Here is an 11642-nt window from a genome sequence, read left to right on the forward strand (position 1 = left end):
TACCAGGAATTGATCTCATGACCTTGTGCTTGCCAGGCAGGTGCTGTGCCACTGAGCTAAATCCCCAGCCCCTCATTGGAATTTGAAGTGTATTTTCCTCTGGGTCTTTAGTTTGCTAACTATAGATCTTGGGACTTAACCTCCACAGAATCATTAAGGTAGTTTTTTATAATATATCTCTTTATGTCTGTGTATGAACACTTCGTATTGATTCATTTTCTCTGGAGAATGCTAATACAGTTGGATCCTAAATTTGATTAAATATAGTAATTAAGGATGCCTTCTACGCAAAGCATGATAGATTTAGGGAGTGTTCACACCAGTCAGAGTCAGGGAATAAGCAGTACCTTAAAAGATGCTACTGTTGTATACCAGGATAGCTATTTCAGAGTGAAGGCTGAGATCAGAGTTTCTAGGCCAGATGGGACAGTGCTGTATGCAACCTTTGTACCCTAGGATAGGTTTCTTTATCTGTAAAATGGGTTGATTTGACTAGGTGATTTCAAAGACCTCTTCTGTTTCTGTAGTTCTAAAATACTGATTCTTCTGTTTCAGTGAGAAAAGGTGGCCTGTGGTACAAATAATCAGATTTTCCAGCAAAGGGCTTAAACATAGTAATGTCTGATTCTAAGAGAGCTGACTTTGCCTTAAAAAACATAATCTGATGATTGGTTTCCCAGGCTGTAATATTTTGTTGCATAAAGGGTGAGCTTTGCATTTCTGTAGAATTTGAAGCCAAGATCGGGAAACATTGCCTTCTGAAATACAAATGTACACATTCGTTGAAGAAGTTCATCTGCCTGCTGAATTGACTTGGGTGGATGTAGAGATAATACCGTATGTATCCTGACATTCAGTAAGGGATCTGAGTCTCTGGGAGAAAAGTCTTCAATATAAAGTGTAACAAGAGGATCATAAACCCATAGTTTGTGAAAAGATTTCTTATCTTTGATGAGGAAGAATTGTATAGCAGGATATTTCAGCTTAGGTATTATTGACAAGTGGATACTGGGGCACTCTCAGTAATTTAGTTCTAATTTAGTTTTAAGGAAGTGAGAGACAGTAAACCTGGCAGTCCTAAGTAATCTGGTTTCTAGAAAAGCAGACCCTGATATAGTGATGGGAGTAACATACTGCCTTTCCACCTAACTCCTTTGCTTAAATTTAGTGCTGACCTTTCAGCCTTCTGATTATAAACATAGCTCCTCTAGCATAATCTTAGTCCAGGGGTGCCTGAGGAAGTATAAAAGAGTAGTCTCACTATAGAACATAGTAAATTGTTTCCATTTGGCTATCAGGTGGATGATGTGAAACTGTCCCTAAGGGCCCATCAAATGTATATCCTAGCAGAACCTGGGACCTGCCTCCCTCATTTTCTTTTTCTGTGGCTGCCTCAGCCACAGCAGAGTCTCATGAGAGAAATGATTCCCTAAATGACTATAGCATTTTAGAGAATGGAAAAACAAACTGTGCCTGTTGGAAGAAACTTGTTCAGAGATAGTCAAGGATGACGTTTTATGAAGATATAGCTTGAAATGCAGCAAATAAGGTTGGCTTGACTGAAATATAGGTTATCATAGAAGACTGGATAAAATATATGTCTACTGTATGTGGTTTGGCCCCCAAACTCTCCAGTATTGAATGAATGAAGTTAAACCTTGAATATTTTAAGATAGCTCTGTTTTGATGAATTAATACTAAATAGTGAGTGAAACACAGTTACCTTTTCCTAAGAATTGTATGACAATAGTTGTATAACCTTTGTTGAAAGGGTATTGTAATCTTTGTTGCCTATTTATAAATTTCTGATTTTTTTTAAATCCAGAGAGTACATTGTAAAACAGTGTTTGTGACACAGTAACCATTTGTTTCAGAAAAATGAAAACTCACAGATTACTATTACTGTATTAGGAAAAAAAAGAGAATAAAATTATCTATACATTCTATTAGCTTGAGAATCATTATCCATTCTTGTTGTTGATCCTTCCAGAGTTCTATACTTTATGTTCTATGCCTCCATGGTGTTTAATTTTATAAAACTAGGATCAAACATACAAGTGTTTTCTAACCTGCCTCCTTCTCTAAAATTTCCCTTGCAATAAAAATCTTCTTATGACTGAGACGTGGTATCCTGTATTAGGCCCTAGTTTCTCTGTCTTTTTGGGCACCTCACATGCTGGTAGTAATTGCAGTGATGCTCTTGTTTGTATTTTCAGGTTGGCAGCCTCGATGGTTCCTTCTGTGTGGAGGAATATTATCCTATTATGATTCTCCTGAAGATGCCTGGAAAGGTTGCAAAGGGAGCATCCAAATGGCAGTCTGTGAAATTCAAGGTAAGAGACCAAACAACTTGCAGGTTTTATTTTTCTGTCTCTGAAAAAAATTTTAAAAGTACCAGCCTCTACATACCTTTCTCTGCTGCTCCTACAGTATAGATCAAGATACACAGTGTGGTTTCTTTGCAAGAAAACCTGGCAAATACAACATACAACTGCAGCCAACTTTTATAAGGAGATGGTTTAAGAAGTGGTCCAGATGAACAAGAGCAATGTGCCTCACTGCTCAGCTAGTACTCATTCCTTAGTCACCTGCTCACCTGGGCCCAGTAGCTGTTTGCAAAGTTTAAATCTTTACTGCAGCACCAAACATTCCTGTGTTTAAATGAGGGCAAACATACCCACACACTCACCCCCACCACCCTAAACAAAATAACCAGAATTCTAGCAGATCTAAAAATAGTTGTCTGGGTTTTAGAATCTTGAGACATTCAGAGGTGTAACTCAGAAAAAAAAAAATAGATTAGATGGGTATGTGACTAAGGAGAATGTAGTTTGCTTATTTCTTCTCCTAAAGGGTTCTGAGAGAATTTTTATACTTTGGTCTGACTTGTCAAGGGAAGTAAGAGAAGAAAAGTAGTACACTCTTGATTGCTTCCCAATAAATCCCAAAAAGATAAAGAATGTATCCTTAGCCAGGCGTGGTGGCTCATGCCTGTAATCCCAGCACTCAGGAGGCTGAGGCAGGTGGATCACTGAGTTTGAGGCCAGCCTCAGCTACAAAGTGAGTTCAAGGCCACCCTGAAGTGCATAGTGAAACCCTGTTTCAATAAGACAAAAAAAAAGGTATCCTTGCTTATTGGCATGCATATTAGACCATTTTCCATTGCTACAATAAAATACCTGAAGCTAGGTAATATATAAAGAGCTTTATGTAGCTAACAGTTTTGGAGGTTCAAATTCTAAATACCATGGTGCTAGCACTGGTGAGGGCCCCTGGGATATGTCACACATGGAAAATGGCATCATAGTGGGAGCTTGTGTGAGAAGCAGAGATTACATGGTGAAACAGGAAGCCAGAAAGACTGTGGAAAAGCCGGTTCTTGTTCTTTTATGATAAAGAACCACACTAACTCCCTGAAGGCAGTGCTGCCAATGACCTCCCCCACTGCTCTACCTCATAAACATCCTGCACCACTTAACACTGCTGCACTAGGGACTAAGCTTTTAACACATGAACCCTTAGGGGTTCCATCTTTTTCTTTGGACTGGGGAAATCCAAACCATAACAACATGCAAGCCTATTTGACATCAGAGCAGAATATTTTATATACATACAGCCAAAAGAAAGATGTCTTGTCCATTCTGATAGAAGATTAAATTGAGTGATTTTTTTTTTTTTTTTTATATGGGTCAAACATTTGGTGATGGTTTGGAGCTAATTAAAAGGGTTTCCTTTTTTGATCAACAGAACTGTATAGGAAAAGAGAAGTACACGAACTTCGTGTTGACTAGAAGTTACAAGGGCTGACCTCTTCTGTCTGGGAAGAAGCTTTCAGGAACTGGCACTAGTTGAGGTCAAAAAGTTGAGTGGGGTGGAGACCACTCAGAGTGCTTCTAGGTCTCTGACCTCACTCTGCCTTGCTCCCAGTTCATTCTGTAGATAATACCCGAATGGACCTGATAATCCCTGGGGAACAGTATTTCTACCTGAAGGCCAGAAGTGTGGCTGAGAGACAGCGGTGGCTGGTAGCCCTGGGGTCAGCAAAAGCTTGCCTGACAGACAGTAGGACTCAGAAGGAGAAAGGCAAGTATTAATTGTCTTCTAGTCTGGGAGCCTTGGGACTCACCCATTGACATCTCTATGTTCCCTTTTTTTTTTTTAAATTTATATTGTCTCTGATGCCTACCAGGCCTTTTATATCATTTACATGCTATGTCACAGTAGAGCTTATACCAGATATAAGCTTATAATTCTACCTTCTTAGCTTATACCAGATATAAGCTTATAATTCTACCTTCTTAGCATATTGTAGTGGAAAAAGTACAGACTTTGGAGCCAGACACAAGTGGGTCCAAGTAGTGGCTTTGTAGTTTATTGGCTCTTTGGTTTGGCATAGGTCACTTAAATTTTTTGAGCTTTAGTTACCTCATCTTTGAAAAAGAGGAGACAGTACCTACCTTGGAGGGATTACTGTGAGGATTAGTGATAACGTAGAAGGAACAGTGTAATACCTAGTCAGGCACCAAATTATAGTACCCACTTAGGCACAGACTTTGGCAAAGAGTAGCTAAGTCAGAAAAACTCAGTATGTTTTTGGTAGTAGTACTTTGTTTTCCCTTTCCTTTCTTTTAGGTGGGATGGATGCCTAATGTCAGGTTGCTGCTGCTTAGTGTTAACTTGATATCATTATGTCTCCTGAAACCTTGGCCCAATTCTCTCATTGGACTGGGGCAAAAATGCCAGGGCTTACTGCATGGGTCCTTCTTGTTGCTGTCCCGGCTCCACAGTTCTGTGTGTGCAACTGAAGAGATTGGGTGGGCAAAGGAAAGGGGGAGGTGGAGGGAGATTGTTCCAGGGGAACATTTCTCATGATAGTTGTGGTGGCTGTTTCTCTTTTCAGGTAGACTCAGTAAAATGGCCTCTTCATTGGTTGTTTTTGATACAAAATCAGGAACAAATCCTAGAAACCATCAGCTTTGACTCCAAACAGATGGTAATAGGCAGTATTTCCATTGAGAAGGAACAGGGGTGATAGTAATTGTAGCTGAGCCTGCAGCACCAGAGTGGCTAGAGTGCCTTGCTATTATTAATGGCTATGTGCCATTAGCCTTGATAGGCAGCATAACCCGTCCTTAGCCAGAATAAGACACTGTGTTCTTGATAGTGATTGGATATGACAGAACACTTTTTCCCAGGTATGAACAGTGCAGTAGGAGATAGATCACTCTGATCCCATCTTAAAACTCAGTGTAGCAGAATTGAGACCAGAGCTCTGAACTCTACTTTGCTGCCAGTTTTGATAGGAGATCCAGATGGAATGTTCGCTCCTCTCCCTGTGCCAGTTATTATTTAGTATGTTGTCTCAAGAAGCAATGTGTTTTACTTCAGAAGACTGGAAATACCCTTTACCTGTCCTTATTGTCCCTTCATCTTTGTCACATCTGTAACACATACGATAAATCTATGTTATATATTCTACTTCTGCATTATACTGAGATTTCTTATTCATTCTGGTAACTACACTACTATAATTTTATTATTCAGAATTTGCTGAAAACACTGAAAACTTGAAAACCAAAATGTCAGAACTAAGACTCTACTGTGACCTCCTTGTTCAGCAAGTAGATAAAACAAAAGAAGTGACCACAACTGGTGTGTCTAATTCTGAGGTAAAATGTTGTAGTAATATTATTGCTATTATACATGAAAGTATAAGTAATATTAGATTGCTCACAGGTGATGTTTGTTCTCACAGAATTCCTGACTATAATAGAATTTGCTATTTTTTTAGAAGAAAAAATAACAAAATTCTACAAAGAAATGTGTGCTTTGCAGCATATGGAAGCATACAGTTTTCCTTCCTGGAATGAATTCAGGCTTAGTACTGACATACTGAAGTATGGTTCTCTCTCTTTATATCACTTCTTTTGTCAGTACTGGAGATTGAATCCAGGCCTTGGCACTGAGCTACACCCTGCCCTTTTTATTTTTTAGGCTCATGATCCTCCTGCTTCAGTGTGCCAAGTAACTAGGATTATAGGCATGCACTACTTCACCTGGCCATGTGTATTGCATTTTAAAAATAGAGTCTTACCTGTCTTACAGAACCATTTCCTAGGTGCAGTTATAAGGTGTTAGTCGTGTGTCTGTCAATAGTATATATCTGTCATCTTTGGTGAGACTAACTGCATTTTATTTCACTATAGTAATTGTGCTTTGGAGTAGATGTGTGTTTTCAGAGATGGAGGCACAACTTTATTCTCTATCAACAAGAATTGTGATTTTTAACATTTATTGATAGAATTGTCATTCACTAATCCTAAAACACATTAAAAGATTTCTGTGGTGTTAACCTGTGTATTGAATGGTTCACATTAAACTGAGAGTATCTCTGCTTTCAAAGAAGTTATAACTTCATGAATGATATCTACAACATGAAGAATGTGCAGATTGTACTTAATGTTTTAATTCATTTTTTTAGGTAATAGAATACCATGCTACTAGTAGTATATGTGGTTTGAGGTCTTTCTTATAAAGGTGATTTAACTCAGTTTCATTTACGCACCTCCTTTTGGGCTCTCTTATGCATTCATCAGTGTTGTGTTGTGTGTAATCTCTGTGCTTGTGGGTTGGGGCAGGTAGAGAACCAAAACATCAGTTATATTATTGCAAAGTCTGGAGCAGTTATTGTCAGCCTGAGCACCTATGCCCCTAAAAGACATTTGGTAGTGTCTGGAAATGATTTTGGTTGTCATGGTTGAGGGAGTGCCACTGGCACCTAGGGGCAGAAGCCAAGATGCTGCTTAACATCTTATAGTGAACAGGAGAGCTGCACCCTGCCTCTGCCTGTTAACCAGTCCAGAGTATCTGTGGTGCTGAGTAGAAAAGCCCTGATGATGAAAAAAGAGAAAATGTGACCACAGCAATCTTTAATTGAGGAAGGAATGTACATATAGCAAGTGCTGTGGAAACTTGCTAATGAAAAGTATGGTCTGTCACCTGGCGGTGTTAGAAACACAAAGTGAAAGAAATGTAGAGACCACTAAGATGTGGTCTTTCACTCTCTAGTCAGAGTGTTAACAAGTAAACTAACTTTTAGTAGCAGAAAAAAAAAAAATCAATTTATTGTTTAAAGGAATTCCAGTTGTTGAAACCTCTTGGTGTTCCATACTGAAAGCAAATGTTGTGTAGTTCCTGGAAGCTTCACATGAAGTCAGTGCCCAGCACCTGGCACAATGCTGTCTTACAGTGTTGCTTCCTTTAGCTGCAGTGAATTTAAATTGGTGAAAGGGAAGCATCAGATTGACAAAGGTATTGTGCATGGCAAATGGGTAGATTGGGCTAGTTGCATTTTTTTTTTCTTTTGTAACTGATATATTTGCCCAGCAAAACAGTTGAGTACAGTATCTTGTTAATAATTTGTGGATAAAAGCCTTAAAAGACATAATGTAATTGGACTTTTTATTTTTTGGTGAGACAAGCATTTTCCACTTTTTTTGTTATGGTGGTTGTTTGTTTTTTGTAGGAGGGAATCGACGTGGGTACTGTGCTGAAATCAACTTGCAATACTTTTCTAAAGACCTTGGAAGAATGCATGCAGATTGCCAATGCAGCCTTCACCTCCGAATTGCTTTATCACACTCCCCCTGGATCACCACAGCTGGCCATGGTCAAGTCAAGCAAGGTAAAAGGCCAGCCCAGTTTGTCTGCAACAGGGTTAATTTAGTTAGCTTTTATGTTGCTAAAACAAATACCTGATACGTGCGACTTTACGGAGGTGCAGTTTATTTGGCTCACAGTTCCAGATGGTTCCATTCCTGGTTAACTAGCTCCCCACCAGAAATGGCAAGCAGCAAAGGAAAGCTGTTCACTCCAGGGCTGCCAGGAAATAGAGAGAGAAGGAAAGAAAAAGAAAGCTCTATCTTACAAGTCATGCCCCCAGTGGTCCACTTCCTCCAGCTGGGCCCCACCACCTCATAGTACATTCAGCTAGGAACTCACCAGTGGATTCATCCAAGAGAAGTACAGCACCCCATGATTCAGTCACCTTCCAGAAGGCCCACTCCTGAACACCTGAGACTTTGGGGGACACTTCAGATGTAAGCCATAACAAAGATACAATGAAAAGCTGAGAAGTCTAAGCCTTTGATGATTGATAAAGACATTTTTTAGTGGACTTCACTTTATGTCCATTTTCATATCTGATTTCAGTCTTCCATATCTAGGCAACTATTTTGGCAGTTTGACCATGTACACACATCTTCAATGTAGCCTCTTCTTTCTAACTTCCTTGTTCAAGGAATTTAGCCTAGAGTAGTCTGACTAGTTACCTTCAGGCTGACCCAATCAGCAAATAGTATTTATATTGATATAATGTAAATTGGATCACTTTACCTAAACTGTGCAGTGGCTCTCTCATTATATATACATTAAAGCTAAAATTTTTTAACCCAGTCTCATATTACCAGCCTCTTTCCCTAATATTACCTGGCTTAGCATATTAATGCATCATTCTCTCCCCACACATACACTGTCTTTTATGTCATAACCCAGTGCCAAGAATGCCCATCCCAGTTCTTTCCCACATTAGCTCTTACTCATCTTCTGTTCATATTTTCTCCAGATCTTTAGGTTGAACTAAGAGCTTCCTCATTTACATTGTCGTGTTTTAGCTCTATTCTTTATTGAAATTAGTTTAAGGGCGGGAACCCTGTAGTGTTTACCATACTGCTCATGTCAATATGATACCTGAGTCTTGGTTTCCTATCTATTAATCTTTAATAAACATAACTGAATTACAGAACCAGTCACCAAGAGTTTGGCTATGGTGCTTAGGTCTTTCATTTATTTATTTTTTTTTTTTGTGGTTTTTCTCCGGTACCGGGAACCGAACTCACGACCTTGCGCTTGCCAGGCAGGCGCTTTTGCCACTGAGCTAAATCCCCAGCTCCAGTGCTTAGGTCTTTCAAAGGTCATTTTCCTTTTCCTCAGAAATTTGGGTGCCCTTATTTGAATTAATGAAAAGGGCAAATAGTGACCAATGACTCTTGCTTTGGGATGACTTAAAATTGTATTGAGTGGGACAGTATATATTATAGGCATATTTACCACTTTCTTGTATGATAAAATTCTAAGTAATGCTCTTCTTTGCTACTTTTAAAGATGAAACATCCTGTTGTACCAATTCACAATTCACTGGAAAGGTATGGTAATCTTTGTTTGTTTTTCTTCTTCCAAAAATAAATATGGATATACTTACTCCTTGTTGGTGGGGGAGGCTGACATTTTGATCTTAAGGTGGTTTTTCTCATGATTTGAGGTGATACTAGAAGGAAACTATCTCACTTTCCTGTTTTGGGTGAATCTAAAACAATATAGACCATGGTTCAGCACTAATGGGGAAATGTTGACATTTGCCGTAGGACATAGCTCCCACCCATCCATCTCTAGAGTTAATGAGGATTAGAATTTCTCTTACATAGAGCCTGAGTATTAATTTCAATGTATTTGTCCAGAAAAGGCAGCAGTGCTATTCTGTTTTGTTTAGAAATAAAAATCTCAAGTAGTAGCTTTATAGGATGAAGAAATAGTTTTATATCAAAATAAATTATTTCTGTTCAGCTAAACATACCTTCAGTTAAAAAAAAGTACATGCTGGGCTGGGAAATGTTACTTAGTACTATACCACTTGCCTAACATACATGAGGCCCTCGGTTTGATCCCTCAGCACTGCAAAAAAAAAAAAAAAAAAAGGTATATATTGATATGGTTACATATGTTATATAGGCATTTTTATATGTTGACATAGTCCAGGTACTTGTTCTTTCTATTTTAGTATATGTGCTGCTGAATCAAGCACTTGTTCTTTCAAATTGTTATATATCCTGTATAAACTGTTGCTTGCTTATTCCAAGGATTCTTCACAATTTGGTTGTTTCTAATTTTCTCGTTTTCTAAGTATTTCTACTGAGGAAATCTTTGTATTTTTTTCTTTTGAGTTACTCCTGCTATATACTCACGTTCTGAATTGCTAGATTGAAATGTAATTTTTTTTTTTTTTTTTTTTTAGAAAACAGCAAATGCTTTTCCTAAACTTGCCATATAGCTTGAGCTCTTCTTATTTTTATTAGAAGAAAATACCTTTGTGCTAATTTGCCTAGGTATAATCACCTATAATGAGTATTATGATTGTCCCATTAACAGAGTGAGCTATTTCACTTGATTGTTAAATAGGTTTTTTCTATTACTTTGAAGTGTGGCAGGTTCCTGAGGATGTGTTGTGGTCCTCTTGGGTGTTTTTCTTGCTGGTAGAAAACTGGGTATTGGATAGTGGGTGCGCTGACCACAGCATGTAGCTTCTAGGCAGTTAACTGCCAAGTAAATTCATGGAAGTGGCTAGTGGTTGAGAAAAAGCCTCCTGCAGAGAAGTTTAAGAAAGTCAAAGTGTTAAATCTGAAACTTAAGATAGCTGATTGAAGTCAGAGGGCTGTCAATGGCTATTTCCTAATGCTGGTGGGGAGCAGGAAAATTGAGTTAGCTAAGGATACAGGAAGAGTGATTAAGCTCTTGATTTCTGAACCACAGCCTTGAGACAGGTCTGCTTCCTATCATAGGCAGATGCCTTTCTTGGTGTCTGTGGGAGACTATGAGGTTTAACTTAGTTTAACAATTCTGTTTTTAGTGTTAAAAGGATTTGGTGATTGTGATCTCTTTCCCTATTCATCTAAATAACATCTGCCCAAGAAACCTATACCCAAATCACTGGACTTTCTGGCTTTTGTCTTTTAAAAAATATTTTAGGCAAATGGAGTTGAACAGTTGTGAAAATGGACCTTTAAATATGGAAATAAATGGTGATGAAGAAATCCTAATGAAAAACAAGAGCCCTTTATATTTGAAATCTGCAGAGATAGACTGTAGCATATCAAGTGAAGAAAATACAGAGGAGAATATAACAGGTAAAAACAGAAGTAAAATCTGAAACCATTAACAATAGGAAATTTGGGGGTTTGATTTTTACCCATGATGGGGTACACGGTAGGGATTAGCATGGAGACAGTAGCTTCACTGACAGCATTCTGTCCATCCATCTGCCCCAGTGTTAAGAAGGAAATTCAGAGATTTATGTGTTAACCCTAGAACATCTTAGTTGTTAACTAAGAAAAATAAAGCACACACCACTGAAATTTCATCTCTTTTTTTTTTTTAATTTTTTTTTTTTTTTTTTGGTTTTTCTCCGGTACTGGGAACCGAACTCACAACCTTGCGCTTGCCAGGCAGGCACTTTTTGCCGCTGAGCTAAATCCCCAGCCCCTGAAATTTCATCTCTTAAATAATAAAGACAGGAGAATTTCTGTCAAAACATACTGTCATATATTTGACCCAACAATTTTATTTCTAGGAATTTGCTTTTAGAAACTAGTCAGATTTAAGGACAATGGTCAAATTTAAGGGATGTTCTTTATGGCATTCCAGTCAGTTCTAATTATTTATGGTAGTTATGTCACCAGGGTCTAAGAGGTTCCCAAGTGGAAATAAGGAACTTAATGCACTATTTTGTAGAGTAAGTTTGCAAGCTCGCTGAGTGCCATCTTGGAAGAAATCTTCAGGACATGTTCGTGAGGGGCACAAGAAGGGTTTAT

The 11642-nt window shown here is 38.4% G+C and overlaps 1 protein-coding gene across 2 annotated transcripts in view; it reads left to right on the plus strand.

Annotated features, from left to right (window-relative positions):
• Plekha8 (pleckstrin homology domain containing, family A (phosphoinositide binding specific) member 8) overlaps positions 1-11642 on the plus strand; it is a 59657-nt gene that overhangs the window by 26844 nt on the left and 21171 nt on the right. Inside the window, exons 2-7 of one of the 2 annotated variants that reach the window (XM_005377490.2) lie at positions 2217-2333; positions 3928-4083; positions 5545-5669; positions 7526-7684; positions 9163-9203; positions 10801-10958. In XM_005377490.2, the coding sequence (XP_005377547.1) occupies positions 2217-2333; positions 3928-4083; positions 5545-5669; positions 7526-7684; positions 9163-9203; positions 10801-10958 (756 nt within the window). The remainder of the gene's footprint in view (positions 1-2216; positions 2334-3927; positions 4084-5544; positions 5670-7525; positions 7685-9162; positions 9204-10800; positions 10959-11642) is intronic. The other variant, XM_013510617.1, reaches the window with a different exon arrangement.

This window comes from Chinchilla lanigera, unplaced genomic scaffold (assembly GCF_000276665.1).
Source record: "Chinchilla lanigera isolate Chin_1 unplaced genomic scaffold, ChiLan1.0 scaffold00009, whole genome shotgun sequence".
Lineage (NCBI taxonomy): Eukaryota > Metazoa > Chordata > Mammalia > Rodentia > Chinchillidae > Chinchilla > Chinchilla lanigera.